Raw genomic sequence first — 18,999 nt, 5'->3', positions numbered from 1 at the left:
TGTGCTGTTGTTGTGTGTTGTGGCGGCTGCACAAGCAGCCCCCACAACACACAAATCCTCCACATCTCTGCCATCTGCTGTAATTCCAACATCACAATCTCACGGCTGCAGAGGACCGCTACAAAGTAACTTAATAAAGTCACATTTTAAATAGTGAGAGAAACATTATGAAAACCAAAGTCATGTTTTTGAAAGTGAGTGAAGCTCTGCTGCTGCTTATTCAAACCAGTCTCACCAGTTTTAACAGCTACAAAGATACACTACAGAGAACCTGCAGGCATGTATGGTATGTCCGGTCAGGTTTTTATTATTTGTCAGACACAGCAACGCTTTATTTCAAGCTGTGGCTTCCTTTTTTTCTTTATTTATCATAAGTGTTGTGTATTTTGTTTTATCTATACTTTAATGTTTCCTGTGCTTAGTTATCTTATTGTCATTAGAATATTATATATATTTGTAATATCATGAAACAGAGAAAGCTGTATCAGACCTGATTCATTTATTCTTACGTTCAGATGACTCTTAATAAACGGGGATGTCTGCATATTGTTTCCTTTCATGAAGAGATCGACTTGATATAGTGCACACTGATGTATCGTTTAAACGTACACTAAAGTTGTACTGGTCAGTGTGTAATATCAGTATGAAAATATATATTTTTAACCATAAATCAATAATTGTTATCTAATGATAGCCTCTGAGTGTCTCTCACAGCCAACAAAGCTGGATTATGGTTTGTGACAGAACTGCAGGGACTTTAAAAACTCAGCAAGGAGGTTATTCTAGAGCAAGCACACCAAATTCAGATGCAACTAGCCCTGTGCTAACATTGAAAGATAAACATTGCAGTACAGTTCAACTTGTTCATAACAATGCCTGCATATCATGCTTCACTTGAAACACATTAGATAACACTGACTGTTCAGTAACAAGGCCCTAAAAGCATGCACATGTGAAGAAAATTAATAACTGGAAAGGCATTCAAAAAAAGGACATAAAACAGAGATTCTCCAGGTAAAACTATGTTGATTTTTATTGAAATGTCTTGTACATTTTCACGTGGGCAGGATCAGACTTCACACTTGATTTGAAGTGGTTTCTCATGTCTAAACACTGCCAGGGTATATTTAATGGTCACTTCCTCATTAAGACTCTTGATCAAATCTCTCCCCCTTCTCCCTCTCATCACAATGACTCTCATAATGCGGACTTCTTGATGATCAGACCCAGTTTAAGTTATTCTGTTGTTTTTTTGTTAAAAAGACAGAGAAGAGGACACAAGCTGTGATGACATCTTGACGGCTGCACAAGTAGCATCAGCACCAACATACATTTTTGAAATGGCTCCTGGGACTCTTTGAATTCTTGGGAATGACGATATCGAGGGAAAACAGGAGAAATAAACCAAAAGACTGACCCTGTAGCCCACAGTCATATCAAACATAGATCTTTAGTAGAGCCTGATCGCTTGTCGACTTTTTTTTTTTTTTTTTTTTTTATCTGCTATTGTGACGTGTCAAAGAAACAAGTGCTGATTTTTTTTTTGTCCAGTCATCACATGCAAGCTAAACCAAGTTTGTAACTATGCTTAATTGATTCTCACAGCTGAAAAGAACAGCCAGTCTGCTGCAGAGACTGACTGTTTGTCAGACTGCCAAAACCAAAATCCGTAGGAATAAGAACTGGCCAGTGTTTACTTGAATCTGTTTTCTGGAGGAAAAATGGAGACCTTTTCTGTCCTCATTAGCCACATATAAATATAAAGAGGGGTTGACCACTATGCAAGTATAGAGTCAACACCTTTCCATTGTCGATGTTTTTGAGGAGCTGGGTTGATCCGTTCCAAGGTTCATCCTGAAGTGTTTTAAGTGTTTTAGTTTCTGAGACTCATGCTGTACATCAACAATGTCTCCTTAAATTAAGCCCCTAATTAGAACGTTTTGCTCCATAGATCCAGTACCAGAAAAGTATTTCAATTTTTTTGGCAAACACTCCAACACAGATTTGTAAACAACTTTTCCCTTGTTGAAATAAAGACTTTAAAGAAGCGATTCATCCATCAAGTGAACTGAAATTGGTATCAATGTTGAAAAAAAAAAAAAAAAAAGATTTCACTGTTCAGCAGAACTCAAACTGAGGATCAAATCTGTTTGACATCTTAATACAAATTTGTCCTCTGGTGGATGACACTTTTTGGCTTCTTTCTAAAACAAAAACATAAATCATTGCCACTGGATAAAGCCGAAGAAGCAGGCACAGTCCCACAGTCTTTTCCAGGGTCTTAGAAAATAAGGAGCTTCTATATCTCTTCTATTAAGATCAGGTACTGTTACTCCAGCCAGGTTGATCCTGAGTGCTCCGGCTGGTTAAACACTGTAGCAGCTTTTTTTTGTTTTTCATATTTATCACTTTTGTCTCCACATTTCTATTATTTTTTTCTCTTTTATCGCTCACTCCACATAATGCACAACCATACAAACACACACTCACAATTTGTAACACTCCTTCCAGACGCCACACCCTTTCTATTCTCCATCACTCCAACATGCACAAGCACACACACATACATTCATACACACACAACCTGTTTCCAGGCAGTTTTAGTTCCTTTGTGTTGCCTGTGGACCCAAAGGGTCTGCCTAACTCGACGTTTCTCAAGTGTAAACACCTTAAGGCACCCATAATGCACAGTGAACGCTAAACACTGATGGTGCAGGGAATACTGCCCCCTATTGACAAGGGGCTCGTACTTCTTCAGTTACCCCACTCTCACAACCCCATATTGCCATTACAACTAAATTAACAATCCATGCACACATACTGTTGTTGCTTCTCAATCAGCTCATTGTGATTTCTCTCCTGTCCGTCTCATTTCCTTCCTCTTCAAACAGCAACAACAGCAACACGCTGCAGCAAGGTTTATCCAGAACAGTTATTAAGAAGAGAGAGGAAATGAGGCAGGAGAGGCATCAACGCCAAATGAGATGACAGAATGGATCTGGCGTGCAAAATGGCTTCACAAAGTCAAAACACATAAGGCCCGCGGTAATTTTTTTGCATTGTTTTCAAAAGTTAAACAATATATCATCTGCGGACTCTTCTTTTGCACTACGAGTCCCAAAATAAATAGTTCTCCCTCTTTTTTTATTTTTTACTTAAATACATGTTAATATTTTCTCTGATAGTCAAAAATATTTTTTTTGTTCTTTTTTTTTTGCCTGAAGATAAAGTCCTTCAAAAAGGTAAGAAGAGTCGAAGTATTTCCTCAAACCCCTTCACACATGCAGGAAGCTCCTCCCACTGGTCCAGTGGTATAAAATTCCACAGGAGCTCCTTGAGAAATAAGGGAAAAAAAACAAAATCGAGAAAGCAAAAGATGGGGGTAAAGAAGTCAAAGTGAGATTTTCACTATAGGCAACATTGAAGCCAGTGGAATTCAAAGATCGGAAAAGAAGGAAGGAATGAAGTAGGATGAGGGGAAAAGGAAGAGAGGTGTGTAGGGGGAGGCAGTAACTGAAGGGGAGTTAAATAACAGCCAGTTAAACTCCCCTTCCCGGTTCAACATTCTGCTCTCAATACTGATCAGTGACTGAAACTGTGTGCTGTGCTCTCAGCACCAGGCCTGGGCTCTGCGCTGGTCAAAATCAGCTATTAGCCGCTTGATGTGGGCCAACTTGTTGTGCAGGTACTCGCAGCGCTGTTTATCCCCGTGGTAGTTGGGGCTGCGCTGTAAAACAAACACACACATTATGTCAAAGTGCAGCTGGAAACTCAGTCAAACAACAAGTCTTGGATGTGTTTGACAAGAACCTACAAATCAAGTTAGTAACAACACCATCATCAGTTAAAGTCCATGAAAGTACTTACTTGTTTCATCTTTTTGTACTCTTTAAGGACTTCTTCTTGCACCTTCTGTTTTAATGAGAAATGACATGTTTAATAGCATGCACATCATTGACTAAACAACAACTAACATATACATTCTGTAAATAAGGAACAGGAAAACGCATTGAGCAAGTTTGAGTGAAGATGTTGACAAATGCTACATTCAGCTTCCACTGAAATGAAAACTGTACGTCTCTATGTGAAAAGAGGTGGTGAATGTCTGATGACTTTAAATACTTCACTAAATGTGCTGCATGGTGGCTGCACAGCTCAGTGGATCAACAAGCAGATGTGGAGTGTTGAGACTATTAATAATTCAGATTCATTATAAATAAAAATAGTACATGCCTTCCTGCTTTCTGTGTAGCACCACGACTTCGCACCAGTTTAATAAACAGACAACTCTGAACAGTCGGAGGCCAAACACTTCATTAGATTTTGTAGAAATGAACTACAACCCAAGTAGATATAAAGATGAAATCATCACAGTGTGTTATACAGAGTGTTATTGTCATGATCATGGGGACACTCCAGAGGTTCGATGATACTATGGCTGTATTCCTTTCATGACTCGAGAGTGCTCACTGCCCCAATATGAAAACATTTTGACTTTTAACCAGTTCTTTTTTCCTTTGTGTTGATAAAGTCGATGATAAATCTGGACTACAATTACAAATCCCCCACAAATACTCAAAACTGTCAGTTTCCATGAATTACCTGGTATTCTTTTGTGCCGGGTGGCAGCTTCCTGCACTGAGCATCCAGCTGGGTGAAGCGGCGGTTGATGTTCTCCACGCGGGCGTGCAGCAGGCGGTACTCATCATACTCTGCGTTGAAGTCGTCCTTGAAGCTTTGTCTCTGGTCCATGGACACCAATGGCATGTACTTCCTGTGAACACAGTAAATCATTTTTTACGTTAAAAATGCTGTAATGTTGAGAGCAAAACCAAAACTAGTTCTTCACACTAAGTTAACAACCCCCCTTGTTTTGAATACACATTACTAAAAGTCAGAATATTTAAACAACGGTAACAATCATGTTTCAAATCTGTTGAGCTTCTCCGTCTGATCTGAGATGAAAAACATAGACCCTGCACTTCTGAACAATGACAAGGAGAGCGCAATAAACAGCCCTTAAACAGCAATCGAGGAAAAATACCAGACAGCAAAAATGAAACATCTGTTTGTTGCTGCATATCCAAGCTCCTCTGACAGCTGTGGCTCATTTCTAAACCGGCAGGACGGGAGTTTAGTTTATTGGTTTATTTGACAGGGCCATGCACAACACAACTGTCGGGCCAGAGGTAGCTATAAAGCTAATTTAGTTTGATCCACAGCTCCTGCAGTCACATGTTAAATGGTAAATATATGTAGGTATATATAGTATAGCGCTTCTTCTAGTTTTCTTACTACTCAAAGCGCTTTTACACCGTAGGTCACACATTCACACACTGATGGCAGAGGCTGCTATGTACAGTAAAGTTGAGGTTAAGTGTCAAGTCAAAGGACACATCGCCATGTGGCTGCAGGAGCTGGGGACCACTCCTTGTGGAAGAGTCAGTTGAGACAACCGACCCTACCACTGATCCACAGCCGCCCCTTTCAAAGTGTCCTTGGGTAAGACAGTCAACCCCAAATGTCTCCTACTGCTACGTCAGCGACTTGTTGATGGGTGAATGTGACGTGTGGTGTAAAAGCATTTTGAGTGGTCAGAAGACTAGAAAAGCACAATACAAGTTTATGGTCTGTTTTCAACCTGTGAGACAATGACCCAATGAGAGAGCTGGAAGGTAAAGAGGGTCAAACTGAGAACAGTTAGGAATATTAAGGTTACTCACACTACATAGTCGGGTATCTCATTTGTGGAGGAGAATTCAGTGGATTGGACTGGCTTTTCTTTAACTGAAGAATCTGAAGGGGAAGTAGGAAAAAGTAAATACTGAATTTATAATTCATAACACACAGAAACAGTATCGTCAACAGCATGGTTAGCTAAGAAAAAATATAAACAACTTATCTGGTTTTAAATAGCTTAAGTTTGTTTTATATTGTCTTTTTGCTTTTGAAAAGTGTGTGCATTTGTAAGTTTTATTTCAGTGCCTCTTCCAAATACACACACACAAAGGCAAAGAGATTAAACATATTTTAGCCAGGCTGAAAATGCACTGAACGTTAATGTGAACCCATGGATAGTTACACATTTTTAAACGCCGACAACACACATTTGTGACCACAGACTGAACATGTGGAGGCATTGGTCTGAGCTCGTCTTTAGACAACATACAGTGAATCAGCCTAATCAACAATCAACTGTATGTGATTGAGGAGCTGTAAGAGACAGAACAGAGATAAACAGTGAAACACAGGGAACAACAATCCAAAGTCTGAAAGATAAACCAACTGGATGCTCAGACGGGAGGCACGTCAGTCACAAGACACATCAAAGCTGCTTGATTGAGTCTGAACACATTAAAAAAAACACACTCACATTATAGTTGCCTCTGCTGTACTACATTAAAGACTATACCGCACATTTTCCTATTGTTAAAAATATATTTAATTTTCTAATGCATGTTTGACCTATGACCTCTCCGGGCTTATCCTCTAATGCAGTGGTTCTCAGCTGCAGGGTTGTGTAGCCGTTTTCAGTGTTGTATTATATTCGATGTGAAGTGCTTTTTTTTACAAATGTCAAACCTTAAAGTTCATTAGTATTTTCCAACAAAATGACAACGTAAACGCTGCTGAGAAAATTTCTATGAAGAATAAAATAAAATAACCATCAACCTGAAGATGTCTGATGGGGATGACGCTGTAATTTAAGTCCTGAAACAATTAAAGACATTGACAAAGCCTTGGACAGAAACAAACCTTGATCTTTTGGAGGATTCTTTTCAATAACTTCTCTGCTCTCCTCCTCAGCACTGCGTCTCTTTTTTGCTTTACGAGTTTCTTCACTTGGAGGACTTCTGGTGTCTCTTTCAGTCCGTTTCCCTTTCTCCCTCTCCCGATCCTTCTCTTTGTGCTTTTTGGATTTCTTTTTAAACTTCTTGTTGGTGCTGCTGGACGAGGGAGGGCTGCTGATGACAGTGGAGGTAACTGTGAGTGACGTGCACAGAGGAGGAGGAGGAGGAAGGGGAGGAGGAGGAGGAGGGCTTGGGGAGATGGCTGGTCTGGGGACAGGGACAGGGTGACGGAAGCGGTCCGGCAGGGTCCTGTCAGGGGGGAAAGGGCTGGGAGAAGGGTCTCTGCAAGAGGAACTCTGGTCTATGGGCAGGTCCTGGGTGCCACAGCCCTCCGGGGTGCTAGGTGAGTTGGAGTGGGAGGCTGGGCTGGGCTGCTGGTGAGAGGGGGCAGGAGGGTGGGACGAGACGGGGAGATGAGTGGGAGGGCCTGAGGTGATGTTGGAGGGAAGGGACGAGCGTTTAGAGTTGGGGCTGCCCTCGTCCTCCCGGCGCTCAGTGGAGGATGAGGAAGAAGATGCGGCTGGCCCTCGATTACTGAGGTGGGAGATGCGGGCTTTCTTGGGTGCCAAAGGGTCAAAGAAGTCCAAGTCTGGAGGCCGCTTCTGGAGGAACAACGAGGATTTAGCTTCAAAATTACGTATAAAATTGTGTCTTTGAATGTGTATGATTAATTTTACTTAGATACCTGAGGGGATGTGGGGGCATTGTCTTTGGGAGAATTGCTTGACAAAGGGGTCTCAGTAGGAAGACCTAATTTGCTGTTAAAGAAAGAAAAGGGTTGGAAGTTGTAAAAGATAGTAAAAGGTAGAAGAACAATGGCCATTAGGGTCTAGTGCTCAACAATTATTACATTGGATCTGCTTAAGACTGTAGTTACCCAAAAAAAGTTTTCCTCAAACTGAAAGCTCATGTGTACACGTGAGGTTAAGCTCCTTTGAACCGACAGTAGCTGAAGATCGACACGTGCCAACGAAGGAGAACAGGACTACTCACAGTGTATGGTTCAAAATTATTTGGAAAATCTTCATGACAAATGTCGTATGAGTAAAATGTCACATTCATGGGGGGTTTTTTCAGGCCAAAGAGAATCACAATATGTTTCAGTAAGTGCTAAATGGAAGCTTTAACAATATTTAACACTTTATAACAAATATTGAAAATAGAAGTGCAAAATAAAATCGCAAATGTTTACCTATAAATCAATAACTGTTATAAAGTCTCAATGTATTTTTCTGTTATTTTTGCAGCACCATCTCAAGCATCAGGCGAGTAACATTCTCTGTAAGACAACCGTTTCAGTATGACATAAGCCACTGATAAGATGCAAAGTGCTTCTCTATTACTCAAACTATTCATGAATATATGCAATTGAAGATGGCAGTTAAAGATAATGTTTTTTTTCCTAGAGAGAGAACAATGTTTTCCAAAACTGATTGCCTCAAAGTAATCTATTAAAAATAAAACTTTAGGATTTAATGTTAGTAACAGTTTTATCTGACAACAGTCACTGTTCCACCACATTAAAACAGCACTTAGACCTTTCTGTAGATACAGTACATAAAATGTTTTTATTCATTGAGATAGTTCTTTAGCATTCAGGGAGTAAAGCAAATAGCAAAACTGGCTGTTTTCATACCGAGCCAGGATCCTGTCAATCTGGGTCTTCTCATCCTCAGAGTACCCAGGCCAGTCTCGCTGGACATCACGAAATATAAAATCCTTCAATGAGTATGTGTTGTCTTTGGGGTTCAAGTTTGCCACCTGTTTTTTTGTAAACACAAAAACACACATATGAAATCAAATTCAGTTGAAGTCTAATTACATTAGAAACTTCACACTTCCTGTGCTGGTCTAGCATCTGTGCATGCAAATAATGTAAATGATGAGTGGGGGGTTTTGTTTCATCTCAAAGAAAATACATTCTTCATAATATGAGCCGGATTTCCTCACGCAGATCTGTGTGCCAGGATTTCATGTTTAAGAAGGTTTTCTGGTTTTTGGTATCTTATTAGAAATTTGATGAACAACAATGTTTAAGTATGACATGCTGGATTATCAGCTCTGTACACTTTAATATTTTTATGTTAAAAAAAAAAAAAAAGGACACGTTAACAATGTTAATATCCATGTTAAGCTGCTTTCTGAATATTGACAGGAGCATTATAGCATTAAGAAAGAAAGAAAAACAGGATCCAAACAGCACCTGTTGCAGGGTGGTCCCCAATGAGTTCCGATCCTTTTGGTTGATACCGTCCCGCTGCAAACGGGCGAGTACCTCCAGCTTCTTGTAAGACCTCAGCGCCAGCAGGTGGATGATGCGGTCCCGGAAAGGCCGCTGGGACACAGGGTTATTGGAAAGGCACTTACGAATAGTGTTGGCTGGGTTGATGGGTGTGGAGCGTTTGCGCTCCGGGACCACATCAGGGGCTGATAGTGCCGGCTTACGGATATGCACCTGCTTTCCTATAAACACAGAGAAAATACACTATTAAGTCTTTTCAACTCGGAGTCGGCAGGGAAGTTTATTATCAAATATTCTTACATTGTCACATGTTTGCTCAACAGCATCCCTCACATCCCCACCCATTGAAAGACTAAAGGAACAAGAGACGAATTACATGTTTGATTCCACCTATCAACTCTGACCTCTTAGCGAAACACAAAGAAATTCCCCTATGCCATTTTTTTCAGATGGTAACACATGATGCATGCCTGAAAAGAAGCCAATCAACTAATAGACTGAGGAAGTTGAAAGGGCTGATGAAAACCCAATCACAAATAAAGGTTAAACTAGAATATTACCTCATAAGTCTACTCAAGTAATTTCAGGAGAAAGAAAAAAAACCAATCTGCATCTATTTAGGCTGGCACATAAATAGTATTTTGATAAAATTTTACAGCTAGGCGGTCTAAACTTTTGTTGCTATTTATCTTCACAAAGATGCTACAAGAACAGATCAGCGCTAAACTATACTGTTTGCTCAGTTCTCTTTTCAAACCAAGACTAGTCTGTAAAACGCACTTTAACGAAAAAGTCAAGGTGTACAAAAACGAAGACACCACTGATCTTTATTGCTGAGCATTTAATGAGTCAGGGTTCCTGCACTTTTTCCTATACTGCCTCATGGCTGTTATGAAATTCCAAAGCTCTTTAAAAGATTAAGGCTAGAGAGAGGAAGAGAAAGAAATAACTCCTCCCCTCCCTTTATGTCAAAAAGTGGAGACGAGGAGCCATGGGAGGTGGAGTAGGCTTACAGACTTTGGGTTGTCTTACAGGCTAATGGCCGACTGCTGCAGGTGAAAAGCTTATGTAATCGTGTACTCCTACAGGAATAATCATTCATACATCGGGAAGGTACAGATGACACAAGTATAGGAACCTATAGAGCACTATAAACTTCTACATTAAAAATGAATAGGGTTGTGCAGTTCTATATAAAAGAAAGGTTAGAGCTTAAGATAAAAAAACATTAGTTTGAGACTGTTACCTGAAATTAACAGCATGTGAGAACAAGAAGCTGAAGGCCCCCTTTTGCATTAGTAAATAGGGTGCTGACTCCAAACCAGCTGCTACAGGCTCCTGTCCCACCCCTTTTACTCTGCTACTCCTCTCGTTTCCCAGTTTCTATCTGGGCCACTTGATGCAAATACATCCCCAGGGCCCCCATGAACAGTCCTGAGGAGGTTTTAAGTTGCATCACAATGTTATGGACTGAACAAGACTATTGGTTGTGCTTAACTTGAAAAAATCTTTGACAAGGTTTCACATTTAAGAAATGGGTTCTTAAAAGGTAGCTTAATTTGGCTTGAGATGTGGATAAAAAAAAAGTGTCTGAGCCCAAAGGTCCTGAAGAAGTACCAATGAGGTCATTCCAACACTTAAATAAATTGTGCTAGAGCCATTAGACTGATTGTTCATGAACACAAATAAAGAGGGATGAGCTATCAATAAAGCTAAAATAATATTCAATTGTTTCCTGCATAACTTACTTGCCAATCACTAGTCTTGTGTTAACAGTATCAGATAAGCATCATTTAGGGGGGGACAGATGGAGACACCTGTGAGGATCTGCCAAGCCTTTTTTTCTGATTTAGTACAAATGCAAATAAAGTAACATTTCAGTTTCATGTTTCTTTCTGCTGTAGAACATTCCCGATGTCATTTTACAAGTGACATTAATAACAGAAAAAGTTAACATTGAATGAATTTGAAATTCCACAGCCAAGATATTGATAATAGACATCACTAATTAATGTGGCCAAATACTATTAGTACTTCATTTTTTATTGGTGTCCCTAACATCTGTTCTCAAAAGAAGCAACCTGAAAGTCCGAGGCACTCTGATGCAGCATAAAAATCCTTTATTATCCCTGTTAACATACCTGTTAATAAAGGATTTTTATACTGCATCAGAGTGCCTGTTTCATTTTAGACTGCCTTTCTTCACAATGAACTTAGTTTGTAATCAGGACAGTCATTTATTTATAAGCTATATGAAAAAAATGTTCCTAGCTAAGTGTGTAACATGTCACATTTAGATGACAGAAGAAGACTTTTTCTTGTACTGTTGTGAACCAGGAAACGTGGTGTTACAGAGGACAGGAAATTGGTCAACATGAGTTATGTTCGTCACATGAGGAAAACACAAAAGGTTAGTCCTAACTGGCTGTAAGTCATGCTAAATAAAAGCAATATGTGGTGCCATGACTGGGATACTTTCTGCATCAGCCTGGCAGGCCTTGTGTCAATAAAACAGAAATAGCCACCGTCGGCCCTTATCAGTCAGACTGCTAATCTGGAAAATACTGAGATGACAAAATGGCTTAGTCAGTACCAATAATGGCTTTGTATGGAACCAGGATGTCAGCTTTCACCTATTCAGTCTCTCAAAAGGGCAGAGCTTGAAAAGAGAGAAGAGGTGTTGATTGGACGTAGAGCAATGCTGGTGTCCGGGGATCAAACTGACATTTGACAGCAGCTAGTTCACCAGTGAGACTGTAGTGGGGGTCTTACCTCTGTACTGGCCTCCAGGCTTGATGACTTTGGTCCCACGTTCACGAGTGTCTTCCACCGCCTGGGCCATGCGGTCCCGGGTCACCTGGTAAGAGTCATTAGTGGCGCATACAGTGACCTTGTCCTGTACGGTTGCCAACAATGCCAGGTGTGAGGCCCCTGAGCTGGAGACAAAGAGAGAGTATGAGAAAGAAAAAGTGAGGCTGAGTGGATTACATTCTAGCAACATGGGGTAAGATAGAAACAGTAGATTCAGCTGACCAGGGATTGCCTTTACCTGGACATGTACTGATGGATGCACTCAAAGCTTCCCTGAGGGTTGTCCTTGCCCACATTAGACAGGTAAAAATCAAAACTGTGGAAGTTGTCAGGGGAGGACTCAGTCTTGGGGATCTTGATGCGCTGCCAAAAAAAAAAAAAAAAAACAGTCAACATTGCATTATAGTAATATATTTCTCTAATAAAGCAGTATTTTTGTCTTAACCCGTCTGTATATTTCTTGTTTTACTGAATTATTTTCTACAATGCTAAAGAACCAGCATTATTCATTCCACATTCACATTGTGGCTGTGATTACACATCTGAACCCCATCTTCAGGAGAAAAGGCACTTACCCCTTGGAGTCCCTTGAACTGTATTGTTGGCCGCAAAGAAGATACATTCTGAAAGGGGAGACAATAAAATAGTTTAATACTTGAAATATGAAGCATTATCGGTAGAGTTATATCAGCTGGTGAATATATAGAATCTGGAGAATGTTATATTCTTTTCAGAACTCAAAATGTGGTTGTAGAAACAGCAGAGCTGTAGGGACGTGTCACACCAAGAACACAGCATACCTCAGACTGCAAGGCTTACAAAAGTCGTTTTCACATATGCACTCCTGAAAATATCTAGATTATCTGATAAACGGCTGCAACTAGTGATTACTGTCAGTAAATATCCTGCAGATTAAATTAAGAATTAATTAATACATTTCATTGTCAATAAACTGTCCACCAGTTCAAAAATGGTCAATTGTATTTTTTGATGCTCAGAGGGATGTCAAATTGCTCGTTTCTTCTATAAAAAAACACTTTCAAATCTCAATTTATATGAGATAATACAAAAAACGGAAGGTGCCTCATATTTAAGAGGCCTTCAATTGTATTTTTGCTTTAGTTTCGGGGCGCTGGTGGCGCAGTCGTTAGTGCGCACGCCCCATGTATGGAGGCTATAGTCTTCCAAGCGGGCGGCCCAGGTTCAAATCCAGCCTGTGGCTCCTTTCCTGCATGTCATTCCCCACTTCGTCTCTCCCTGATTTCCGACTCTATCCACTGTCCTATCTCTACATTAAATGCACAAAAAGCCCAAAAATAAATAAAAATAGTTAGTTTCAATTATCTGGTAGTTGCTACACAGATCATAGGTGACGAATACTTGATGACTGTTCACTGGCAGCCACAATTCAGCTCAAAACATCCTGAAGTTTAAATCTACAGAGAAACCATGCTAGTCAACTTGACCATTGTGGTCTCTTTCAGTGGTTATGGGTAGGTGGTATGTAAAAAGGTTTGCTTTTATCTGCATGGTAGTTGTGGAACTTGGACAGCACTAAAATAGAGCAGATATTTTGAAGATGGTCTTTTTGAATTGACTGTTCTGTGTAGGTTTGTATTGGAGGCTACTTGAAACTGAGTTGACAACCACAAATATGCAGTGGCTGCTCTGGTGCTGCACAGGTTAGGATGAGAAAGCAGAGGACTCTACTTCTTCACAGAGCTGAAGTCAACAGAAGAACCAGTTGGCTAGAGTTCTGAAATGTTGCGTCAACTGGTTTTAGAGGAATGTGCATTTTGTCAACAACAGCCTCTCGGCATTCCTGGATATTAAAATATGCTTGCTTAGTCACACTTGAAACAAGATGCAGGTACCTATGAATTGAATGCATTCTTTAGTTAGACTAAAAGAACCATGTCATGGGTGTTAAAGCTAAGCTGCACCAAGCCACTGACTAGCTCCCTCCCCCACTATCCATACTCTCACTCACACACAGTTCTGATCACATTTCACATCACCACAGAAAGACAAAGATAGCCAGCTTCCATAGTTCGATGACTGGTTGAGCTACAGCACACATTACTGAGAGGGAGAGAGAAACAAAAAGCAGGCAGTTTTGGCTGCCCAGTCAGCAAGAGATGGCAGGCTGCCGTTCAATGCAGCATACAGACCAACATTACCACATCCAATAGGCTGTAGCATTGGCTGTCACACAGGAATTCATTCATATGACCTTTTTGCTTTTTCAGGTGTCAGAAAATGACTTATTTATCATTTTCAATCAGCTCTTAATCCACATTTTCAACAAGTTTTTTATTATTTGTAGCTGACGGTGAGCAAATATTGCACAGAGAGTGGGTTTTGGAAAGCGTGTGGCATATGAACATACACACAGACACAAATCCATGTGCCATAAAAAGCAGTGACAGAGACCTCTGATAACCAGAGCCCCATGCTAGGCTCCAGTGCATCAACCCTGAGCGGACATGGGCCCAGGCAGTGTGTTATGTAACTGCTTTGTTGATGGCTGAGTGTCCGTCAGGTAACTTGGCTTCTCGCCACAGCAACCCAAGACTGCATAGGTCTTTTCAGATTAGTTCACCTGTGTAGCATCTCAACAAGATTACACTAGTTGCACAGTTCAAGATTAACAAGTTATATTTAATCTGCACAGTTATGTAGTGCCCCATTAGCACACTGAGTTGTTAAACCTTCTCAATTACTGGTGATGTCAAGCTCAGAAGTGAAGTGCAGTACATGTAGCCTACAGGATCAAGTTTGCTAGCAAAAATGTCAATGAATAAACAGTATTTTGACTCCCATTACATATGTAGATAATAATATGTGCTTTCAATGTGGCCTCTGTGATTATTCTTTTCCCCTGTCGCCCCAGTATTGTCTTTATTGCATGAACTGATTTGACTGTGCCTGCTCCAATTGTGTGTGATATGTTGTATGTCTATTTTCCTTTTGCTTAGGCCTGTTGTCATTATAAATGTAATTTATTTTATTGTATTTTAAATCTTAACAATTGCATTTTAGGTTGCCTACTGACAACTGGCCGGGGACTACAGCTGGAAATTAGCTGTAAAGGCTAAAGCTGTTTCTTTTACTGTACAGTAAATTAAAGGGGACTGTCCACCAAACAATAAACAAATAAACTAAACTAAAAAACTAACTAACACAGCATGTATGCTAAAACCAATTACTAAAACCAATATGCAGATTTTAAAAATGCTTTTACTGCTGGCCTAAAACTGCTTTAAACACGCAGCTGGAAATAAGAGTAGGCCTTTTGCAAAAAGTTGTCCAGCCATTTAAAAAAGCTTGAATTAAGTATTTGTCCCACTTGAACCTATAAAGCATTTACTGATAAAAGTTACATCCTGTACCTCCAAATGAAACATTAAGAGAAGGAAAGAGACGTCGTGGCAGGTTTTTAGTGCTAACCAATAGTTTGCATTGAGTTAAACTTTTAGCCATATGGTAAGCTGATCCGTCAGCCACACGCCTCAAACACCACTAACTAGTTACCCAGTCACATTTTACTTTAACATTTTCACCCTGCTCATAACATCGTCCAATTAAAGTTTATTGTTATAATAAGTTGGGCTTTCATGTTAAACTGACAATTTCTGAATTTTCTTAATGACTCAGCGTGAATTAGTCGACACCTTTTTAAAAATACCACTTTCCTAGTTTGGTCAAAGTAATATTTGTTTGGCAATAAAAAATGTATTTGTGTGGCCAACGCAGCACAGACGGTTCAGTCAGCTGGAGCTAACAGTGGCTAATCAGACTGTCCAACTTTGCTAACAGATCTTTTGAGGTAAAATAATACTTGTCAGTTCTTAAAACCCAGACAGAGCGAACGACTAAGATCTCGTTTAACCTTTTCAGTAGATTGTTTAAATCACACAAGACTAATATGATGTAAAAAAAGAAAGGAGAAAGTAGCTCTGTCAACTGCTTAGCTAACTTTATAGCTTTAGCTGTGCGTGGCAGTCCTGAGACAAGCTGTGTCAGCCCGTCAGTCCCAGCTGGTTTTTCACCTTTAAATACACGACTTTCACTCACCATACAATTTTGGTGGCTCTCTATGGCTCTCAGTGCTGTCTCGGTCAATTTGACGTGCAATACAGTGACTCTGTCTGCGCTCTCTGGGCCACAATTTAATCCGTATCTCCCATCCTCGGAGAGCGCCGCCATCTTTACCAGCCCTCCACCATCGTCCCTTTGAGGCTTGAGCATTTAGCAGCTCAGACTCCCTGTCCCTGTGCTCACTGTGGCCCGGGGAGGGACTACAGCTGCTGCCTACAGGACTCACACAAGAGGATTGGTCTTAACTTGCTAGCTTGTCAGTCAAAGTAAACCTACAGTTAAACGAAATAGTTCTTATTATAGCCTACTTTAGTTTACTATGCTGAAGTATGTGTCTGGGAATAAGAAAATTCAGAATTTTAGTTACAAAACTGGGATTATGTGTCCATTAACAAAACCAAAACTGCACAGGGTCCTATTTCTTGTTTATTAATGCCTTATTTGAGGAAAACTTTTTCTAACTTGTCTCCTTTTCTCTAAAAGCCCATTGCCTCTCTCTCAAACACAGTCGCTTAGTTAGGCCTACCTCTTGGCAAAACTGACTCTGCCGTGTTTTGCTGACATGGTAGAACTAATTCTAGCCCTCAGAAACTGTTAATGGTAGAAGGCTGTAGCCTAATGCGTTGGTGTGAACTCAGATTGTTTGCTATTCAGTTTAGCTGTATTGTGACACATATCAGCATAATCAAAATACATCTGCCTAGCTACAAACTAGACCCACATTCATCTTTCATGTGGCTACTTTAATGACAAGGGAAATAATGTGACATCAGCACAATGGACAAGTGTGTCCCCAGTGAGCTGCGCCTCTACTATCTCCAAGTGTCACTCCCCTTGACCTGGTGATTAAGGCAGCATGTTTTGGTGTGGAGTCGCCTCGGGCAGGGTGGGGAAAGGCTTGTGTGAATCCAGCAGATTACCATAGCTCCTCACCCCACCCAAAGAGTCACACACAGACACCTTAAAAGAGACACAAATATGTGTAAGACTTATTCAACATTAATCCAACAACAAATTAGTTCCCCAAACAAACTGCCTCACGAGGATCGATTTAAAGTTTAAATGTGTTTAACTCCTGAAACAACATGCAATGATTATCTCTTTATTTAAAGACATGCACATTTAAAATCCTAAAGTCTGTTTAATTCCAGAGGTGCTCTGGGCTGTCTGACAGGTTACCTGCTGTGCAAACAATTGAATTAAGTCTTAAGGGAGGATAGGGCTCGTTGATTTTACAGCTTCTGTGTTTACAGAGGTATTACCTAAGGGGCACAGTGTGACGAATACATTCAATTTACACACACTTTGTTTAAGGATAATCATTAAACACAGGAAGAGTAAAGATTTGTAATTTCAAATTGGCTGAGTTTATTAATTTGTTTTGAAATAGACATAGAAGAAATGTCACATGATTGTTTTTCTCTTACTGCAATTTTCCCCCTCTACAATACCGTTCATTACAGTTCTGTATAATAGGCTACCTGGGAGATTATTTGACCTATTCTGAGTATCTACAGTGGTTAATAATTAACACTTGTATTATTTGGCCAGGCTCGGATTTTGGTGCTAATCAGAGGCACATGTTTTTTGGCCTGGAACCTGAATTCAGGAACAAAGACGAAGTATCTCTTCTCTGTTATGAAAAGGATTTACATTTAAAGTTGCTGTCTCCATGCATTGAGATATGGGGTATGTTTAGCAGATACAAAAACAATATCATATATTTGTAGTAACTAGAAAATGAATCGGACTAGTAGTAAGTTCACCTTATATAAATGATAAACAATGCTGTAAAATAGCCTAATTATTATGTATGGTTTAACCCAACTTAAGTAATGGGGAATTAAATGATCAACACCTGCTCATCGTGACTGAGTAATTGCACACTCATCACAAAGTCTCCGGTACTTTAACTTACCTGTGTGTGACCTGTAATTGGCACTAATAAGCAGGCATGGCGGTGGCACAGTGGCTCATTAGCTAGCACTGTTGCCTCACAGAAACATCCTGGGTTGGATCTTATCCAGATGCTCCACTTTCTTCCTTCAGGACAAACACATGCTGAACAGGTGAGCAGGTGACTCCAAAATACTTTCTGGTTGTGAAAAGCCTATGTGTTTTTCCTTATCTGTGGATGTAGATATGAGGACAACTTGGTACTTGTAAATTGATTTTTTTGGGAAAGTTTTTACATGGATGTTTTTTTTTTTATTTACAGGTAGTCCCCATGTATGGATTAAATTGAAAAAATATTTCAACTTAATTTGATGACCTGGCAGACACAAATCCCTGTGTCATGTGTTTGAGCAATCGCAGATGCACAGCACTTGTTAAGAATCCAACCTCATACACTGGAAATACAGTCCATCCTACACTGTATTGTTGAACATTCACACAACATAAACGGCCCTATATATATTTATTTACTCTGATTTGGTGCAGTCCATTAGCCAACATGTTTCAGGAGCATCAAGCAAGTAATTTACACCACCAGGAAAAAGGAAACCTAAGAGGTCAAATGAATTTGTCGGAGAACTCCAACATGATGCGATGGTCAGAAGCTCAGGGTAACTAAACCCCACATTTTCAGTTGTAATGCTCTACCCTGGAATTTGAAAAAAATGCCCTTTGAAAGTCAATGTATCAACTTTGAGAGGGAGGAGGGCAGGGGGCAGGAGGGTAAGACACGCCCACTCACTTCTGCAGCAACATGATACAATGTTTGCCCCTCTCACACAAATAAACCCCTATGTGCTGCAGACTGTGTATGAGACCTACATGCAGCTCTAAAGACAGACACCATAGGTCAGTTTTACAAAGTTAATACACAGAATAGTTTCGAAATATCTTTATTTTTATTTGACCCTTTTTAAGATGTAAAACATACTCCGCTCCGTTTCCCAGTTTAAAGTATAAACTACAATTGATTTAGAATAAGTCTGTGATTGATCAGGAGTATATCATTATGTACCATTGGATGATGCAAAGTAATAA

The 18,999-nt window shown here is 40.0% G+C and overlaps 1 protein-coding gene across 1 annotated transcript; it reads right to left on the bottom strand.

The window, feature by feature from the left end:
* Window positions 1-1,006: 1,006 nt before the first annotated feature.
* Window positions 1,007-16,177, bottom strand: ell2 (elongation factor for RNA polymerase II 2). The gene is made up of 12 exons (XM_020629375.3): window positions 15,982-16,177; window positions 12,480-12,527; window positions 12,143-12,267; window positions 11,866-12,029; window positions 9,055-9,314; window positions 8,488-8,612; window positions 7,537-7,609; window positions 6,757-7,453; window positions 5,724-5,796; window positions 4,603-4,774; window positions 3,868-3,912; window positions 1,007-3,727 (listed from the first exon to the last, which is right to left on the bottom strand). Exons 1-12 carry the CDS (start codon window positions 16,153-16,155, stop codon window positions 3,611-3,613), a joined length of 2,073 nt encoding a protein of 690 aa, XP_020485031.1. The 5' UTR covers window positions 16,156-16,177; the 3' UTR covers window positions 1,007-3,610.
* Between the last annotated feature and the right edge of the window lie 2,822 nt (window positions 16,178-18,999).

Source organism: Labrus bergylta, chromosome 5 (genome assembly GCF_963930695.1).
Source record: "Labrus bergylta chromosome 5, fLabBer1.1, whole genome shotgun sequence".
NCBI classification, from domain to species: domain Eukaryota; kingdom Metazoa; phylum Chordata; class Actinopteri; order Labriformes; family Labridae; genus Labrus; species Labrus bergylta.
The sequence above is the reverse complement of the archived record's forward strand: the minus strand, read 5'-3'. Positions and strand labels throughout refer to the sequence as shown.

Coding starts and splice junctions, on each gene's coding strand:
- ell2 (XM_020629375.3), bottom strand. CDS start 16,155: ATGCTCAAGCCTCAAAGGGACGATGGTGGAGGGCTGGTAAAGATGGCG. Junction 7,454..7,536: donor ATGCCCCCACATCCCCTCAG/GTATCTAAGTAA, acceptor TTGTTCCTCCAG/AAGCGGCCTCCAGACTTGGA. Junction 3,728..3,867: donor AGTACAAAAAGATGAAACAA/GTAAGTACTTTC, acceptor TTTGTTTTACAG/CGCAGCCCCAACTACCACGG.